Source organism: Chiloscyllium punctatum, chromosome 41 (genome assembly GCF_047496795.1).
Source record: "Chiloscyllium punctatum isolate Juve2018m chromosome 41, sChiPun1.3, whole genome shotgun sequence".
Classification (NCBI taxonomy): domain Eukaryota; kingdom Metazoa; phylum Chordata; class Chondrichthyes; order Orectolobiformes; family Hemiscylliidae; genus Chiloscyllium; species Chiloscyllium punctatum.
Window position 1 is genome coordinate 11988197 of NC_092779.1, and position 20783 is coordinate 12008979.

The window sequence follows — 20783 nt, forward strand, 5'->3', positions numbered from 1 at the left end:
TCAGTGATGACCTCATTTGAATGGTGGAGCAGATTTGATGGGCTGAATGGCCCATATCTGTTCTAATGCCTTCTGGTCTCAGTAGTCTGAAGTCATATGTAGGCCAAAACAGATATGGATGGTCAATTTCCTTCCCTGAAGGACATTAGTTCTCATTCCATGAAAGATTTTTAAAAATCTGTAATACCAATTTTCGTGGCAAAACAGTCGCCACTGATGATGTTACCTAAACAGGTAATGAAACGTCTGGATATCAAAGCTACAGCTCAGCGAGCAAACCTACACCCTGAGCTACAAACCTTCACAAACCTTGCATGGCAAAACCGTAGCTAAATGGACGTGAGTCTCTGCCAATATCAGACTGTGCCTTGAGTGACAGCAGACCTCAGTAGGTTTTTAATCTAGAAAATTTCCCATGCGCTGTGGCTCATGGAACATGCAGGGTTATCAGGCACAAACAGGCAGTGCAAATTTGATAGGCACCCACTTTTTATTCTTGTGCTGGTGTGGGGATTGGATGCTGAAGTTGGTGAACATGGTGACCATCAAGCAGGCTGCTTTGTCCTGGATGGTGCGAAGCTTCTTGACTGAGGCTGCACTCATCCAGGCAAGTGGGGAGTATTTCTGTCCTGACTTGTCCCTTGCAGATGGTGGACAGGCTTTGGGGTGTCAGGAGGTGAGTTAGTCACCACAGAATTCCCAGACACTTATCTGCTCTTGCAGCTACAATATTTTAGTTCAGTTTCTGGAGTGCTGAGAGCTCAAAATGACAGAGAGGATGTATTGGTTGTCTACTCATTCACATCTATCTCCAAGTGTCTAGTCCTGTCTCAGCGTTGGACCAAGATAGGTAAGGACAAGAGTGAGGTTGATAATGTACACGATGCCCCTTCACTATCCAGCATGTGTGAAAATCATGTTCAGTGTGTTTGGCAGAGAATGTCTGGTGATAATTAACAAACAGCTGGATGTTTTAAGACAATGTCATGTGTAACCTGGAAGGGGAACTTGAGAGGTGATAATTGTTTCCTGACTTTATAGCCTTTGTCCTTCGTGATGGTGGTGCTGCGAGATCAACATTTCCCAAACATTTCCCCCATGACTCCATTTTTGACACCTGAATATTGTCTAGTACCTCAATGAGGGTCTGTTAAACTGGGAGCTCAGCTGTTATAATTTGGTCTGGCGTCCGCAGTGGCCATTATTACGTTCAATATCGTGATCTCAAAACTTTAGCTCACGACCCTAAATTTGGTCTCAAACCCCACTTTGGGAAGGCCTATGCCTGAAAATGAATTTATAGTCATACAGCATGGAAACAGACCGGTCTAACCAGTTCACCCTGAACATAATCCCAAACTAAACTCGTCCCACCTTTTGGGATGGCACGGTGGCTCAGTGGTTAGAACAAAGAACAATACAGCACAGAACAGGCCCTTCAGCCCTCGATGTTGTGCCGACCTGTGAACTACTCTCAGCTCATCCCCCCTACACTATTCCAAAATCATCCATGTGCTTATCTAAGGATTGTTTAATGTGGCTGAGTTGACTACATTAGCAGTAGGGCATTCCACACCCTTACCACTCTCTGCGTAAAGAACCTGCCTCTGACATCTGTCTTAAATCTATCACCCCTCAATTTGTAGTTATGCCCTCTCGTACAAACTGGCGTCATCATCCTTGTGTGTCTCTATCAAATCCCCCCTTAGCCTTCTTCTTTCCAATGAGAACAGATCCAAGTCTCTCAGCCTTTCCTCATAAGATCTTCCCTCCAGACCAGGCAACATCCTGGCAAATCTCCTCTGCACCTTTTCCAATGCTTCCACATTCTTCCTGTAATGGGGCAACCAGAACTGTACACGATATTCCAAGTGTGGGTGCACCAGCGTTTGGTATAGTTGCAGCATGATATTGCGGTTCCGGAACTCAATCCCTCTACCAATGAAACCTAACACACTGTATGCCGCCTTAACAGTGCTATCCACCTGGGTGGCAACTTTCAGGGATCAATGCACATGGACACCAAGATCCCTCTGCACATCCACACTACCAAGAATCTTTCCATCGACCCAGTACTCTGCCTTCCTGTTATTCTTCCCAAAGTGCATCACCTCACATTTAGCAGTATTGAATTCCATTTGCCACCTCTCAGCCCAATTCTGCAGTTTATCCAAGTCTCCCTGCAACCTGTAACATTCTTCTAAACTGTCCATTACTCCACCGACTTTCGTGTCGCCTGCAAATTTACTAATCCATCCACCGGTGCCTGCGTCTAAGTGATTTATAAAAATGACAAACAGCAGTGGTCCCAAAACAGATCCTTGTGGCACACCACTATTCACTGGACTCCAGACTGAATATTTTCCATCAACCACACTCGTTGCCTTCTTTCAGAAAGCCAGTTTCTAATCCAAACTGCTAAATCACCCCCAATTCCATGCCTCTGCATTTTTTCCATCAGCCTACCATGTGGAATCTTATCAAAGGCTTTACTGAAGTCCATGTATACCACGTCAACTGCCCTACCCTCATCTACATGCTTGGTCACCTTCTCAAAAACTCAATGAGGTTTGTGAGACACGACCTGCCCTTGACGAAACCATGTTGACTATCTGAAATCAAATTGTTGCTTGCTAGATGATTATAAATCTTATCTCTTAAAATCCTTTCCAAAACCTTTCCCACAACAGAAGTAAGGCTCACTGGTCTATAATTATCTGGGTCATCTCTGCTGCCCTTCTTGAACAAGGGCACATTTGCAATCCTCCAGACCTTTGGTACTAAACCTGTAGAAAATGACGACTCAAATATCAAAGCCAAAGGCCCTGCGATCTCCTACCTAGGTTCCCAGAGAATCCTCAGATAAATCCCATCTGGCTCAGGGGACGTGTCTACTTTCACTCCTTCTAGAATTGATAACACCTGTGCGTAACTAACCTCGATCCTTTCTCGTCTAATATCTCGTATCTCATTCTTCTCCTCTACAATATTCTCCTTCTCCTGAGTGAACACCGATGAGAAATGTTCGTTTAGCACCTCTCCGATCTCCACAGGATCCACACTCAACTTCCCACTTCTGTCTTTGATTGGCCCTATTTCTACCCTAATCATCCTTTTATTCCTCACATACCTACAGTTAGCACTGTTGCCTCTCACAGCCAGGGACCCACATTTGATTCCAGCCTCAGGTGGCTGTCTCTGTGGAGTTTGCACATTCTTCCGCTGTCTCTCTGGGTTTCCTCCCTCAGTCTAAAGAATTAGAATCCCTAAAGTGTGGAAACTGACATCCCTAAGAGGAACCCAGCCAGACCCATTCCCCTACTATTCTACCTTACCCCAGACTAATGCACCTAACCTAGACATCCCTGAACACTATGGGCAATTTAGCATGGCTAATTCACCCTAATCTGCACATCTTTGGATGGTGGGAGGAAACCCACGCAGACACTGGGAGAATGTACAAACTCCACACAGACAGTCACCCAAGGCAGGAATCGAACTCAGGTCCCTGGTGCTGTGAGGCAACAGTGCTAAACAACTGAGCCACAATGCCGCCCCAGGTTAAGGTAAATTGCCCATAGTGTCCAGGGTTGTGTAGGTTAGGTGCATTAGTCAGGGGTAATGTAGAGTAATAGGGTAGGGGAATGGGGTCTCTCTCTTCAGAGAGTCAGTGTGAATTTGCTGGGCTGAAGGGCCTGTTTCTACGCTGTAGGGATTCTATGATTCCCCTGCCTGCTCCCAGCTCATACCCTTCCAAACCATTCCTATTCATGTACTTATCTAAGTGTCTTTTAAATGTTGTAACTATGCCCACATCCGCCATTCCCACTAGGAAGTTCATTCCACATAGGAGCCACCCTCTGTGTAAAACATTTGCTCCTCATGCCCTTTGTAAATCTCTCTCCCTTTAAAAATATGCCCCCTCGTCTGAAATACCCCAATCCCAGGGAAAGGACACCTACCATTAACTCTATTCATACCCCTCAATTTTATAACCCTTTGGTATTTTAGATATAGAGAAAAATTTGGAAGGCAGTTCAATAGTTCCTGTCAACAGGATTCACTGAGATGTTCCTGTTGGTTTGACAAGACTGGCTGCTCCATGATTCCTTTTCTCCATGTACTTGCAGGAAGCAGAGAGAGACTGGTTCACAACTTAGAAGGTATGGACTCATTGGTTAAAGGCAAGAGTTTAAAGCAATGGATGAGGCTTTAAGTGTGTTCTACTGCACAGGAAAGGACATTATCTCCCTATTTGGAGGTCTGATGGCTTCTGGTTATATCATTCACATCCACAAGCTGTTCAGCTGCCTGAGAGCAAATCACAATTGTTTACAGGGAGAATGCCTTTGTCCTTGACAGATCAGCACTCCACAGACCAATGAGCTACTTGTTGCTGGCTCAATCCCATTCATTTACAGTTCTGGCAGGTGTTTAGCTGGAACTAACACCCCTCCCCTCCCCCCCATTGGTTAATCAAACAAAAGTGTAAATAGCATTTGCAAGAAGTTTGGTAACGTGCCTTTAAAAAGTGCAGCCAGTCCCTTCCACCAACTTTGTTTTTGTTTTTAAACAAAATCCTTGTCCCATTTTGAAGGGCTCCTGCCTGCAACATTGATTTTCCTGCTCGTCGGATGCTGCCTGACCTGCTGTGCATTTCCAACACCACTCTCATCTTGACTCTGATCTCCAGCATCTGCAGTCCTCACTTTCGCCTCGTTGATTTAAATCTTACTGCGAATCCTCTTGCAAGGATGCCTACCTTGAAGGAGTTCTCCTCCTCTCTCTACAAAGATCTCAGTGAATCTCTCTCTCACAGCAGCCCCCAGATCATCTCCTCTGCCCTCTCATTCCTGATGAAGTGCTCCTGTCTGAAACGTCGATTTTCCTGCTCCTCAGATGCTGCCTAACCTGCTGTGCTTTTCCAGCACCACTCTAATCTTGGCCCCTTGTCCCATTTCAGTCCACAATCAGAAATACATAAAAATAAAACCAAATCAGAGAGGTGACTTGTTAGAGGTGTACAAGATGTTGAGAGGTATAGATAGAGTGGATAGTCAGAGACTTTTTCCCAGAATGGAAATGTCTATCACAAGGGGATGTAACCTTAAGGTCATTGGAGGAAGGTTTAGGGGAGATGTCAGAGGTAGGTTCTTTACACAGAGAATGGTGGGTGTGTGGAATGCACTGCCAGCAGTGGGGTAGTGGAGTCAGATACATTAGGGACATTTAACTGACTCTTGGATAGGCACATGGAAGTTAGTAAACTGAAGGGTAGGTAGGTTAATCTTATCTTAGAGTAGGATGAAAGGCAGGCACAACATCAAGAGCCAAAGGGCCTGTACTGTTCTGTGACGTGACTTTAAAATCCAGTATCTTAACCTGGTTCTGGACATTCCCAGCTATGGGAATCATCATTCCAGTATCTACACTGTTGAGATATGTAAGAATTTTGTACACTTGCATGAGATACTCTCTCATTCTTCCACACAGCAGAGAAGATAGGCCCAGGCTAATTAATCTTTGCTCATAGGACAATCCCTCTATCCCAGGAATCAGTCTGGTGAACCTTTGTTGCACTTCCTGTATGGCTAGCACATCTTTCCTTAAGGAAGGAGATCAAAAAGACAAACAAAACTCCAGGTTTGGCCTCACCAAGGCACTAAGTAATTGCAATGAGCCACCTTTACTCCTAAACTGAATCCTGTTATAATAAAGGCCAACATGTAATTTGTTTTCTTAACTGCTTGCTGTTCAATCAGTGCTGAGCTATTAAAACCAATATGCAATGGGGAAAAAGACCTAAACCCAACTTTGGGTTAAATATCGGCAGATTGTTCAAGGGAGTTGATGTGTGTTGACAACAAAACTCAGAAATTCTTGTCTTCACGGAAGACCAGAATATTACTGTCAGGAAAAAAAAAGACTGAGTTCATTCACTTTTCAAACATTTTTAACGTGTTGTGACAGATGCACAGTAGGCACAAGACAGCTAGAAATAGACACAGATTTAAATCTGGGTTGGTTGTGTTCAGCATAGTTCAAACACTTATCATTTTCACTGAAAGTTCACTCCCAGAAGATGATGAGAGCAGCAATGCAATAACTGGCCTCAAAAGTGTTTCTAATGGGACAGTTACAGATTTTTCACAGAAGTTCAATGTTGTTTAAAAGACATGTTGAGGCTTTTTGTCTTCCACTCATCAGGTCAAAGGCTATGGAAGCCAAATTTAAAGCAATCAGGACAACTTTTACTGCAGCAGTAAAGGATGCGGATTGGTTGGCAAGTTGAGTCTGATTGGCCAAACTGTTGCAATGGCGAAAGCAATAGGGAACTCATGACCCTGGGTAATTAAAAGTCACAAGGTTTAAACAAAATTCCATTGTTTTCAGTGATTGTGTTTGACTATATGTCTCATCTAGCAAATGTAAATGAGCCATGTTAAAGTTTGACTGCATTAATCTGATTGTAGATATCAGCACACTCAAAATTGTTCAGCAAGTGCTGCTGCATCACATCCAACAGTCACCATGCTGTTTTGGATTTTTGCTAATAGCTAAATTAACAAGTAATTTAATATAACCAATCAAGCTGTTAACGTGGCTCGTTGACATTACACTGAGATTAGCTCTCTGCAAGGAATATATTCAAGCCTTGTGCCTTTTGTAAATAATCTGGAAATGTCAGGGGGTGCGAGACTTCCCCATTGCCTTCTCCATTGTAATGTCTTGGTCATACCAAAGTAGCCTGCAACAAATCTGCACCCTGTTCCTCTGCAGGATAACTTGTCAGCTTTGTTTGAAATTTGGCATTTTTGCATTTGTCCTCACGAGTGCAGGATTTAGAGTTTTAGTAACATGTTTTTCTGTTCAGCAAGATTGATGAAAACGTTAACAGGAGCTCACAATGTTTACAGTGTCTGTCACATTGGAAGATGTCCCAAGGCACTCAGGGGAGCTTTATCAAACAAAATATAGCACTGGGTCATGTGAAGAAAATATTTGGGCAGAAAATCAAAAACCTGTGGATAGAGGTAGGTTCTAAGGAACAAATTGAAAGAGTGGTAAGGAGACTTCGAGAATTCCTAAAAAGCTCACGGTCCATATAGCTGGTATCTAGAGAGATGGAAATCGAGAATGAGCAAGAAGTCAGCTCCAGCCACATACCGATGACGCGGGATACTTCATCCTGGATAGTGTCGAACATCACAAGGTTGAATTCCCAATAAGGGTCAATGCACAACCAACATTTTGCAAGGTTCAGCAAATGCCTTACACACAGTGAGAAACAGCAAGAGGTGGATAGATTAGAGAGTGATTAAGAAAGTGAGAAGTAGTAAATGGGCTGCACCCATTGTTGTTATTCAAAAGCCAGCCAGCAAGGAGATGGTGATGGTGTAGTGGTAATGTCACTGGACTAGGGATCCCAAACACCAGGCTAATATCTACAGGACAGGAGTTTGAATCCTGCTCTTGGGGGGATGGTTACATTTGCAATCAGTCAAAAAAAAAGCTAGAATTAAGTGGTAGCCACGTTACCACCGTCAATTATTGCAAAATGCAGCCAGGTCTGTCTCCTAATGATTTATTTATGACTGAAAGAAACAGGGAAGTTCTCTTGGTGGTGCAGTGAACCAAGAGACCTGGGTTCAAGTCCGAACTGTTCCAGAAGTGCAGCAATTCAATCAGATAAAATCTTTGAACACGTTGATAAGGAAAATAGGTTAAATAAGTACATTGTTATGTAAAAAAGGAACAGGTTGTGGTTATTAATTGTCTGAGCACATAATAATAGGGAACAACTCTGACACTGGGAGTGGGGTGAATTGGTAACACTGAGGAAGTGAGTAAACTCTCTCCACAAAAAAGTGTCTAAGTTGCATTCTCACCAACCCAGCTTAGATTCTAGTAACACTGTTCAGATATAAGGAAATATAAACAAGGTGATAAAGAACAATACTTACTCACTGTCTACTGGTGGCAATTCATTTTGTAAATTAACCACCAAGCAGGTAGATTTGTCAATTTTTTTTTATTCACTTGAGAGATAGGGGTATTGCTGGTTGGGCCAGCACTTATTGCCTGTCCCTAGTTGCCCCTTGAGAAGGTGATGGAGAGCTGTCTTCTTGAGCTGCTGCAGTTCATGTACAGCAGGTAAATTCCCAATGTCCTTAGGGTGGGAATTCCAGGATTTTGACCCAGAGACAGTGAAGGAATGATTATATGCTTCCAAGTCAGGACAGTGAGTGGCTTGAAGGGGAACTTGCAGGGGATGGTGTTCCCATTTATCTGCTGCCCTTGTCCTTCTAGATGGAAGTGGTCATGGGTTTCGAAGGTGCTGTCTGAGGATCTTTGGTGAATTTCTGTAGTGCATCTCGTAGATAGTACACACTGCTGCTACTGAACACTGGTGGTGGAGCGATTAGTATTAACTGACAAGAGCAATGAATTACCTGCCATTGTAAAAGGTTAGCATTGGGGCATCCACTGTGGTTGTAGGTTTCCAGAGTGTCATGGAACAAGTACCAGGTGAGATGAAAGGCAAGTGCGACTTCTTGGATGATATTAAACCAAACGGTAAGACAGAAAGAGAACATTGTAAAGTTGAAGAAAGTCCTAGATCAAGCTTAGGAGGGTGGTATTAAAGCAAAAGTATTGTTTCTTGCTGCAGAGGACTAACTGAATTCTAGCTACAAAGTTGCCTGTGAATTATTTTACACCCACAAATTACATGGGAGTGTCTGCCAGAGAAATGAATGTGAAAATCACAAGGATGGGTTGCTGAGTACTCAATTACATCATGAATTACTGGCCTAAAGGGTGATGATGATGAGACATTGCAGGAGAATTTCACCCGTGTAATGATTGGGGTGTGGATAAATGGTGCTACCAGTGGAGTTTAGGATATAGGAGTCCGACAAGACATGGAGAAATTATTCGAGGGTAATGGTAGATCAAGGCAGAATTCCATTCCCTAAGGCACGTCCTCTCCCTGCCTTCTGTGCCTGTGACAATTCCTCTGTACTTGACAGTCATTAAATGGATCAGTGCTTCAAATTGTAAAGTAATAGGGAGGCAGTGGGGTAGTGGTAATGGCACTGGACTAATCAATCCAGAATCTCGGGCTCGGGTTCGGAGGACTGAGATTCAGATCCCACCATAGCAAATGATGAAATTCAACAAAATTCTGGAATTAAGAGTCCAGTGATGATTGTGAAACTACTATCAATGGCCATAAAAGTCCATCTAGTTCTCGAGGGAAATAAATCCACATCTTTACCCTGGTCTGGTTTATGTGTAATTCTAGACCTACAACAATGTGGTTGACTCTTAAATGACCGTTGGGCAATAAATCACATCCCATGGGAGTGAGGCTAAAATGGCACTGACAGCAGGTCAGACTTCCTTATTTTAAAAATAATAATGGTGTGTCTCCCACTTAAAACAGGGATGAGAAGGATTATTTCCTCTCAGAGCTTCATCCATCTTTGGAACTCTTCCTGAATGCACAATGGAGGCTCATTGGTCAAAGACAGAGGTAAGTTAAAACATGGAGGAGGTTACAATTAGCTTTGCCACAATCTTATTGATTGGCAGTACAGATGGCCCATCCTGTTCCTATATCATGTTTGCAGATGTAAATTGTGATGAGGATTCACAAAATGTCATCATTTGGAACCTTAAGTTCTAAAGTGACAAACCACGTAAAGCTTTTTGTAAACAATACTGGAGAAACTCAGGAGATCTGGCTGCATCTGTGGAGAGAGAGAGAGAGAAACGGTCAATATTTCTAGCCCAGTATGGCTTACTCGGATTTGAAGTGGGCAGGGGGGAACATTTTTTTTTAATACTGAAGTGGGAGGATGAGCTGGTGGAACAGATAAGGAGGGTGCCCCAGAAAAGGTGGCGAAGGGAGTACAATTGGTAGAAGAGGAGTAATACTGATGCAGATTAGGTACTAATGGTCAGTGTAAAGAGTAGAGAACAGACTAGCCCCACTAAGAGCAAACCCATACAAACAAGACACTGGAAGGTGGGGGTGTAACTAAAATGGAGAGTGGTGCTTGTGCTCTGAAATAGTTGAACTCAGCGTCAAGTCCTGAAGGTTGTCAAGTGTTGAAGCAGAAAATGAAGAGCTGTTCCTTCAGCTTCAGTTGGGCTTCACTGCAACACCATAGTAGATCTAAGACAGAAATATTAACTGGAGAGTAAGCTGGGGTAGTGAAATAGCAAGAAACAAGGAGGTTGGGGTCATTCTTACAGAGTGGAAGTGTTCTGCAACGTGATCACCAAGTCTGTGCTAGGCCTTGCCTCCGTAGAAGAGACCACATTGTGAGCAGCTAAAGTAGTGAAAGCAAAACTAGTAAAACACTGCTTTATGCAGGTGGTGTGTTCAGGGCCTTAGACAGTGAAGGTGGAGGAAGAAAAAGGCAAGTTATAGAGTCACACAGCATGGAAACAGACCCTTAGATTCAACTAGTCCACGCTGAATGTGATCCCAAACTAAACTTGTCCCACCTGCCTGCTCCTGGCCCATATCCCTCAAAAACCTTTCCTATTCATGTTTCCATTCAAATATCTTTTAAACATTGTAATTGCACCCACATCCACCACTCCTTCACTTGGTTGAACTTGGTATTAACAAATTGCAAAAGTAAAACTTATGGTCTACCAAGCCAGGTCTCATACTGGAATGCAACTTCTCCAATATTACCATGAGCTGTGACTAAATTGCAATTATTTAAAAGGTTTAAAATAGAAATTACCTCAACATCACATCCAAAAGACTGACAGCAACGTTTTGCATCTATTTACTCTTTCCCCAATATATATTTCAAATTCGAAGCAATCAAATGTAATTCTCACACATACAGATGCTCATTGAAGTTTATCCTTTCCGTTTATTGTAAATTCTCAAACCAGAGGCGCATTGAGAAACAAACCCAGGATTACTGTTGCAAAAACAGAAATTGCTGAAAAAGCAGTTCTGAGGAAGGGTCACTCAACCCAAAACATTAACTCTGACCCCACCCCCTCCCCCCGGATGTTGCCAGGCCCGCTCAGTGTTTCCAGCAGTTTTTGTTTTTATTTCTGATTTACAGCATTCACACATTTTTGGTTTTTGGTCAGGATTAGTGTTGACTTGACTGCCACCCCTCTAACATATCATCACCCTTCACTTCCCCTGGCTTGTAAACCCCCACAAAGCTGTTGGAAAGGACAGGAACATGGTCCATTGTCAGCAAGTGCTACTCTCAAGAACAAAATACTATTGTTCCACAACATTCAAACCAACATAGAGGTGTGTTGTACGGAAAACAAATATGCCACATTCAAAACATCAGGCTTCAAGGGTTGGACGTCTGGCATTTACAGTTGTTACTACAGGCTATGTTTACCAATTTTCACAGCAGTTTCATATACACTGAGATATTCACCAACATCACTTCCCAGAGAAACCTTACAGCAGGGAGATCTTCATCCTATTTGAACTGAGACTGAGCCTAGAGATCCCAGAATCCTGATCTACTCCAATTGTGACAGTTCTCTTTCATATTGTGTTGTGGTCCAAACCAGGAAAATCTTGTTACTCAACACAGTGTGATGGATATTTGAATAAAGCAATAGTGTTTTCTTAAAATAAAGAAAGTAATGTCCTCTATGTCAATATAGTTGTTGGTACTGCAGAATTTGAGCACTGCTGAAAAAAAAAGACATTTTGAAGAAGCTTTTCAGTCTTGTACATATCAGGATAATTTGCAAGAATACCAGTTTAAGGAGAAAACCCATATTTATGCTGAAGGAGAGGAGACTGCTGATTGGTTGGCAAGTGAACTGACCACAGTGCTGTGTTCTTCGTATGGCATTCTGTCTACAGTGTACTGTTAATTTGTTTCTCACGAGTTTTATACAGATACATCAAAGTAAAGACGACCTTCATCATGAAGAAAGACTTGCATTTGTTTAGTCCTGCAAGTGATGACTTGGAACTCACTGCCACCAGAAGGTAGTGGGAACAGAGATGGTCAACTATGTCAAGACGGAGATGGTCAGACAGTCGAGCAACCTGCAGGACTCCAGGGACAGAGCAGGAGAATGGGATGGACTTGTTTGCCCTGCAGAGAGCTGGTGTGGACCTGACACGGTGAATGGCCTCTATCTGAACCCTAATGAAGAGAGCTGAATGGAAAGCATTCGCGAGCAGGTTACTTTGTGATCTCTTGTAGAGAGGAGCTATGCTGGCATAATGCCAGTCAAAAAATCATCTCAGCTCAGGCTAATTTATTTGGGTTGCTATGATGATGGGTATGGTGTCATTTTTAAGGCTGCTGATTTAATCGAAATTTGTGAAATCAAAATCAAAAAGCACTTAAAGCATCTTCTAATCAGTATCTGACTTTATGGATCTTTTTGAGACTTAGAACATGCTTAAACCTTACTTTTCTGCTTCAGAGATTTTTTTAGGGTACGGATTATGTTACAGTTCACGCAACACATTACAAACCTCTCGGATTGAAAGCCATGGAGGACACAAACACATTCTTGAAGGGGGCCAGCACAGACAAGGTAGGCTGAACAGCCTCAGAGCCATGACTATTCTGAGACTTGACAGACACATTGCAGGCTCAATCTCTACAACTTTGGGGCCAAAATACAGGTCATTCTGTTATAACACACATTTCATCGATGCAAATCTTTTAAAATGTCTGTTGGCTGTAATGTGATTACATCACCAACACTTTACACACTGTTTCTAAAGCGCAATTTTTCAATAAAGTGGAGTTGCACAAGAACATAACTATCACGTTATAGAAGAACTGACAGTAATCATTTCGTTTTAAAACATCAGGTACAATGGGAGTTGCTCTTATCAGACTCAATACATTAATATATACAATCATAAAACTTTACTGAGAGTTTTGGGGAAAGGTTTAGGCCAGGGGAAAGAGGAGGAGGAGGAAGATTTCTAAGCCAAATTTTAAAGATGAACATAGAGCATAATGTTCCAACCAAGATCAAGGGAGTTGATGGATTGATTCTGTTTTTATGACCACAATACATTCACCTAGGAAAAAAGCCTTTGCCAAAGAACACTGACAATGACTGCATTCCCTCAGAACAGATTCAAATTCTTAACAACAATGCCTCACCAACATGATATTTTTTTCTATTCTTTCATGGGACTTGGGCATCATTGGCTAGGCCAGCGTATGTTGCCTGTCCCTAATTGCCCTTGAACTGAGCAACTTGCTCGGGCCTTTTCAGAAGGCAGGTAAGAGTCAACCATGTTGCTGAGAGTCTGGAGTCAAACATAGGCCCAGGCCAGACTTCCTAACAGGAAGTTAATGAACCAAGATGGGGTTTTACAACAAATTAAGGTGACCCTGACGGGCATTGTCAGAGAGAGATCAGCTTCCATTTTCAGATATACTGAACGCAATTTAAAAATTCCACCAGTTGCCGAGGCTGGATATGAACTTGTGTCCTTGGAGCATTAGCCCAGGCTTCTGGATTGCTGGACCAGTAAAATTCCCACACGACTTGTCAACCCCACACACGACCATTTGCCATGGATCCTTTCCCCGTTCTGGGAACACGGTCACGTGACAAATTTGAGTTGACGTGTGAAAATTTTTTTAAATATTCAAGAAAACAAAAAAAAAATCCTTCAGAATGTTCACGTGAAGCTGACTTCAAAACAATTTGGTACGACAGTGGGCACTTGAATTTTGGTGACACGGCAATACTGTAACACGGGGGACCGTCAGCCAATCAGTCTTTTCAAATTTAGTAAACGATCGAGCCTTTGAAGGATTGTTACACACTGGAAGGTGCTCCTGTTTCTTGTCTCTGTCCCTCTTCAGTGGGTGAGGAAGGTTACTTGAGAGGCTTTCATTACCCAGACTCCTCAGGGGGATGGGTGGGGGTGGGGAGAAGGTTGGGGGTGGTTTTTGCATCTCCAGTGTCAGTCTGGGCTAGTGGGCATTAAGATCCCATTTCAAGGAGGGGCTAGTATTTGGGCTGGTAGATGGAGCCAGGTGTTCTGCTGTCGATGTGCTTCAGGTGACACATGTGACAGAGCAAGTGTCCGTCCAGGGGGTAGCAACGGTGGTCTTCTTCATCATTCAGCTCCATGCCGCAGTCCTGGCAACGGGGAGAGAACAAGCGTCAAAGTGATACTACAGCGAAAAAAAAAATCACAGCAGAGCAGGCTAAAATTTCACAGAAAACAGGAGGCGGCTATTCAGCCCTTCAATACAGCCATGGCTGATCATCTCAGTCCCCTGTTCTTGCTTTCTTTGATCCCGTTAGCCCCAACGACTATATCTAACTCCTTCTTAGAAACATCCAGTGTTTTGGCCTTAACTGCTTCCTGTGGCAGAGAATTCCACACGCTCCCCACTCTCTGGGTGAAGAACGTTTACCTCATCTCAGTGCTAAATAGCCTACCCTGTATCGTTAGACCGTGACTCCTGGTTCTTGACTCCCCGATCACTGGGAACATCCTTCCTGTGTTTATTCTGTCTAATCATGTTAGAAATGTCTCCTCAACTCAGTCCTAAATGGCCCACCCAATGTCCTCAGACTTTGACCCTTTGATCTTGCCCCAGCTCACAGCCACACTCTCCCAGACCTGCAATAGACCTCTGCGTTTCTACATCCTCAGAAGGATTCACGCGCTCAACAAACCGTTTTTCTCCGCCACATCGGACATAAACAATCACAAGTCAAACAAACTTTCATGTATTTCCCTCAATACACTCTTTTCCTAGAACCTTCCAGAACCTTCTCCTGGCCTCTGGTACCACCCAGACACCATAAGCCACACAGCCGCTCCTTCCACAACTGCCGGGGTGGTCACTTCCTCCCCCCACTGCCACCACACAGACCACAGCTGCTGCTGGCCACACTACCTCCGCGATCACCGTCCACCCAACCACCTCTGTGACTGCTGGGAAGACTAACGCTGCAGGATTCACCGTCCCCAGCACAGATGCGGTCCCTACCTTGCATGTCACTTCCGCCCCCACAGTTGCCACCACAAGCAGCTACTTCTGCCCCTAAAGACATCACTCACCTGGACACAAAAGACTCTATCGCCAACATTACTTCTGCCACCAGTGACGTCACCCACTGAGAAGGTAACCGAAACGTCGCCCGCGTCACTCGTGACGTCACTTCTGCCCCTGTGGACACCGCTATAAGCCCCACTTGCGCCCCCTTTGTGAGTGTCACTTCTGTTGTGACATCATTCCTGACCCTATAATCACACCCACTCAAGCGACTGTTTCCACCCCCACTTCCAGATCCAGTCCAGTCCAGATCCTGGCTCCCAGCCCTGCCGTGTGTTCACCATTCCCCCAGACATCCCCCTCATGGAGGACAAACATTTAGTCTTCAAAGGCCTCACCTTTATCCCTCGACGCTCCCAAATTAAATTAGTTCAACACACGCTGCAAGCTTGAACGTTTCTCCCTCCATCTCCACCTCCGGGCCCACTTTTTCAATCACGACATCCGCCCTCCCACCGAGGACCCCTTCTCCCACCTCCAACACATCCTATCCACCTGGACATGCCTTGCCAGCCTGCTACCCGCCCTTGACCTCTTCACTTTAAACTGCTGCCGTGACATCGACCGCCTCAACATGTCCACCCCCCTCCCCCACTCCAACCTCCCGCCCTCACAACATGCAGCCCTTCATTCCCTCCGCTCCAACCACAACTTCACCATCAAACCCGCAGACGAGGGGGACAAGTAACAGTGTGTGGCACTGACTTCTATGCTGCTGAAACCTGGCGCCAACTCAGACACCTCCTCCTCCTCCTGCCCCCTTGATCACGACCTCGCCTCCCATCACCAAACCATCATCAACCCCATCACCTCTGGGAATCACCCATCCACAGCCTCCAACCTCATTATGCGTGAACCCTCCGCCACCCGAATCTACCTCCTTCCTAAGATTCATAAACCTGACTGCTCCGGTCAACCCATTGTCTCAGCCTGCGCCTGTCCCACCGAATGGATCTCTTCCTACCTCAACACCGCCCTGTCCCCCTTAGTCCAGGAACTCCCCACCTATGTTCGTGACACCACCCACGCCCTTCACCTCCTCCAAGATTTTCATTTCCCCGCCCCCAACGCCTCATCTTCACCATGGACATCCAGTCCCTGTATATATCCCTCCGCCACAACGAAGGTATCCAAGCCCTGCGTTTCTTCCACTCACATCGTCCCAACTAGTACCCTTCCACTGACACCCTCATCCATCTGGCTGAACTGATCCTCACCCTCAATAACATTGCCTTCATATCCTCCCACTTCCTCCAAACCAAAGGGGTAGCTATGGGCTCCCATATGGGCCCCAGTTATGTCCATCTTCCATAGTTACACCTGCACCATTCCTTACCTGTTCCTCCGCTACACCGATGGCTGCACTGGTGCCACCTCGTGCCCCCAAGATGAGGTTGAGCAGCTCATCAACTTTACCAACACCTTCCACCCTGAGCTCAAACTCACCTGGATCATCTCAGACATCTCCCTCCCCTTCCTGGAACTCTCCATGTCCGGCGACCGACTAACCACGGACATCTACTACAAGCCCACTGACTCCCACAGCTACCTGGACTACACCTCCTCTCACTCTACCTCCTGTAAAAACACCACCCCTTATTCCTAATTCCTCTGCCTCTGCTGCATCTGTTCCCAGGATGATCAATTCCACCACAGGAAGTCCTAGATGACCTCCTTCCTCTTTCTTCCACGATCGCAACTTCCCTTCCCACGTGGTTGATGATGCCTTCCAGCGCACCTCCCCCACTTCACGCACCACTGCCCTTGAACCCCACCCCTTTCAACACAAGGTCAGAACCCACAGTCCTCACCTTCCATCCCACCTACCTCCATATACATCGCATCATCCTCCGCCACTTCCACCACCTCTAAACGGACACCACAACCAAAGGTATATTTCCCTCCCCACCCTATCAGTGTTCCAGAGAGACCATTCCCTTCAAAACTCCCTCATCAGGTCCACAGCCCCCACCAGCCCTCATCCCACTCCTGGCACCTTTCCCTGCCACCGCAGGAAGTTAAAAACCTGCACCCACACCACTCCCCTCACCTCTGTTCAAGATTCCAAGGGATCCTTCCACATCCATCAGAAATTTACCTGTACCTCTACCAATGTCATCTACTGCATCCATTGCGCCTGATGTGGTCTCCTCTACATTGGGGAAACAGGACACCATCTTGTGGATCGTTTCAGAGAACATCTCTGGGACACCCGTACCCATCAACCCCACTGCCCCGTGGCTGAACACTAACTCCCCCCTCCCACTCTGTCAAGGACATGAAGGTCCTGGGCCTCCTTCACCGCCAAACCGTTATCACCTGACGCCTGGAGGAAGAATGCCTCATATTCCACCTTGGGACCCTGCAACCACATGGGATAAATGTGGATTTCAACAACTTCCTCATTTCTCTTCCCCCCCCCTCCCCCCACCACATTATCCCAGTCCCAAGCCTCCACTCGGCACCGCCCTCCAGACCTGTCCATCACTCCCCCACTTTGACCTATCACCTTCTCCCTCACCTTCATCCACCTATCGCTTTCTCAGCTACCTACCCCCCAACCCTACCCTCCCCACCCCCCCCCTCCCATTTATATCTCAGCCCCTTGGCCCACAAGCCTCATTCCTGATGAAGGGCTTATACCTGAAATGTCGAATCTCCTGCTCCTCGGATGCTGCCTGACCTGCTGTGCTGTCCTAGTAACATACTCTCCAATGGTGACCCTGAGTGCTGGACTCACCTGCCGTTGGGAACATCTTTCCTAATTATACCATGTCTCGCCCTGTCAGCATTTTATAGGTTCCTATGAGACTCCCCCTCACTCTTCTAAACCCCAGTGAATGTGGCCTTAACCAATCCAGTCTCTCTTCATGCATCGGTTCTGCCATCCCAGGAATAATTCTGGTAAACCTTCACTGCACTCCCTCCATACCCAGAACATCCCTCCTCAGAAAAAAAAACCCACACAGTATTCCAGGCGTGGTCCCACCAAAGCCCTGTAGAATTTCAGCAACACGTCCCTCCCTATAAAGACCATTTGCCTTCTCCATCGCCCACTACACCTAACAAGGGGACTCAGCAAGAAATTCACTGTATTGGAACAAGCTGAAAAATAAGGTCATTTAGTGAAACCGCTTATTCTTTTGTGGGACAGGATGTTACTGGCAGACTGCCTTAAATGGAGTGATTTGCTCAGTGCAGAGGGTCTTAAATCCAGTCAGGAGTGACCTGTAGGCCAGAGCAGGTAAGGACAGCAGATTTCCTTCCTAAAGGACATCATTGAACCAAATGGATTTTTTGACAATCACTTATAGTTTCATGGTCACTATTTAAGATTAGTTTTAAATTATTAATTCAGTTTGCTGCCATTGTGGGATTTGAACTCATGTCCTCAGAGCATTAGCTGGCCCTCTGGATTGCTCATTCAGTGACCTGACCAGTATGCACTATTTCCCCTGAAGCATAATTCATGGGTGTCTGTCACTGATCCCATCCCAATGCTGCAGAGCAATTCCTCCTGTTCACAGCCGCCCTGATCCACAGAGTGTGATGGAATACTCCCCACTTGCCTGGAGGTGTGCAGCCCCAACTACACTAAAGCAGCTCAGCACCATCCAGGACAAAGCAGCTCGCTTGATTGACACCATATTCACGCCTCTTCCCTCCCCCCACCCCACCGATGCTCAGTAGCAGCCGTGTATTAACTACAAGATGCACTACAGTCACTCAATCAGGCTCAGTACCTTCCAAACCCATGACTGTGCGCTGTAGGTTGACCCACAATGCCCTGAAGGAGGGAATTCCAGGACTTTGACCTAGCAAAACTGAAGATGGTGCATTTCCAAGTCAGGATGTTGAGTGGCGTGGACTGGAACTTGCAGGGGGCGGTGTTCCCATGTATCTGCTGCCCATGTTCTTCCAGACGGAAGTGGTCATGAGATCGGAAAGTGCTGCTGGAGGAGCCGGAGTGAATTACTGCAGTGCATCTTGTAGGTAGTACACACTGCTGCTACTGAGCATTGGTGGTGGAGGGAGGCAATGTGAATGTAGTGTAAATCAAGTGGGCTGCTTTGTCCTAGATGGAGTGTTATTGGAGTTGCACTCCTCCAGGCAAATTGGGGTATTCCCTCACTCTCCTGACTTGTGCCCTGGGATAATCAGTCAGGAGAGGAGTTACTCACCCCAGAAAGCTCTGAGGGATTTTGAAATCACAATATTTCTTGGACAGCTCTGTTTCACTTTTAATAACAGCACCTAAGGATATTAATACTACGTGATTCTGTGACTGACCACGAAGCGACTCTGCCTTGTTGGAGCTGGTCATTGCCGGGCACTTGTACAGTGAGAATTGTACTTGCAATGCAAGTTTGAATCTGCCCAGATCTTGTTGTATGTGGGAACTGACAACACAGTGCCTGTACCCATACCCCTCTCCACAGTACCTAAGTTCCTGTCTTCAACCCTGAGCCCACCAGGTACTGCTGTACTCATAATAGGTCCTCTCTTAAAATCCACAGCTCCATGCATTTTCCAATGGGGATTAAACAGAGTGAGCTGCCCAATATTGCTCATCCTAACCCAAAGAGCCTCAAGTTCAAAACTTCCCAACATTGAGCTGGCTGAGATCAGCCAATTCACTGAATGTACAGTGGGGATCAAAACTGGCCCTCCTACACTTTTAATGGTAGCTTCCTCCTTCAGTGTGGAGCGTCAACTCTGTACTTGCGATCCTTGCATTTTATCACGTTTAATGCGATTATTGATGAAGGGTAAAGTGGAATCCAAACTTTCTTTCATGCACTCATTCCGATTGATTCAACAATGCCAAATCTAAAAGGGAACAATAATTTATTTTGCATGAGGAGTGGGTGCTGATTGGTTGGCAAGACAGTTTTGAATTAAGCAGAAGCACTGAGGGGTACTGTCATTCCTTGGTGCATTCTCCATGGCAACACCTTGACCAATCAGAGTTGGCTTAACCAATCAGCACCGTGCTTTCTCTGTCTAGGATGGTGATTGATCTGATCGGAGAGAAGGGACTGGGATAAAGTACACTCACACATTAAACTGTTTAGGAAGGATCAACACTGCAAAAGGATATGAGGGTAATGTGGGATAAAAAGTGTTGAGGTAGAAGACCTGCCAAGATCTGGCTGAATGGTCTCCTCCTAATATTCCGATTTCTCATATCTATTGGAATTAGTTTGCAATGGAACAAGTGTCAATGTTTAAACTTATACCTCCCAAATCACAGTCACAATTTAATAAAAAGTAGTTGCAGAAATCCTAATTGTTTTTTGTACGAGGGGGGAATTACCACCGGCTCATTTTAAACTAATTTAAAATGGTTCCATCCAGGCTAAGATTCATTCATGTTGGGTTTGTAATGAATCCCATCCTCTAGTTTTCAGTGGACACACTTACTTCACAATGATAGCACTCCACGTGGTAATCTTTATCCATGGAGACCACGCGAATGGTTTCGTCGCAGCCCTGTCAATACAGAAAAATCCAAAGTCAGTCTGATCTCCTCTTCTCTACGCTGCTTGCGTTTCACAGCGACGCTGCAATGATGAGGGGTTTGAGATCACATTCCATCAGGTAGCGCAGAGAGTGTGCACAGCTCTTCCCAGGATCTGTCAGATCCCAGGACCACTGGAAACACAGGAACAGCACGTGGCCATTCATCCCATTGAGTCTCATCCTTGC

At 45.3% G+C, this 20783-nt stretch overlaps 1 protein-coding gene across 2 annotated transcripts in view; it reads right to left on the reverse strand.

Annotated features, from left to right (window-relative positions):
- Positions 1 to 10881: 10881 nt before the first annotated feature.
- Positions 10882 to 20783, reverse strand: part of LOC140464848 (LIM domain-containing protein 1-like) — a 54110-nt gene continuing 44208 nt past the window's right edge. For both annotated transcript variants that reach the window (XM_072560373.1, XM_072560372.1), the window contains 2 exons: positions 20499 to 20567; positions 10882 to 14145 (listed from right to left, as the gene is read on the reverse strand). In XM_072560373.1, coding sequence (XP_072416474.1) covers positions 14011 to 14145; positions 20499 to 20567 — 204 coding nt within the window. In that variant the 3' untranslated portion in view covers positions 10882 to 14010. The remainder of the gene's footprint in view (positions 14146 to 20498; positions 20568 to 20783) is intronic.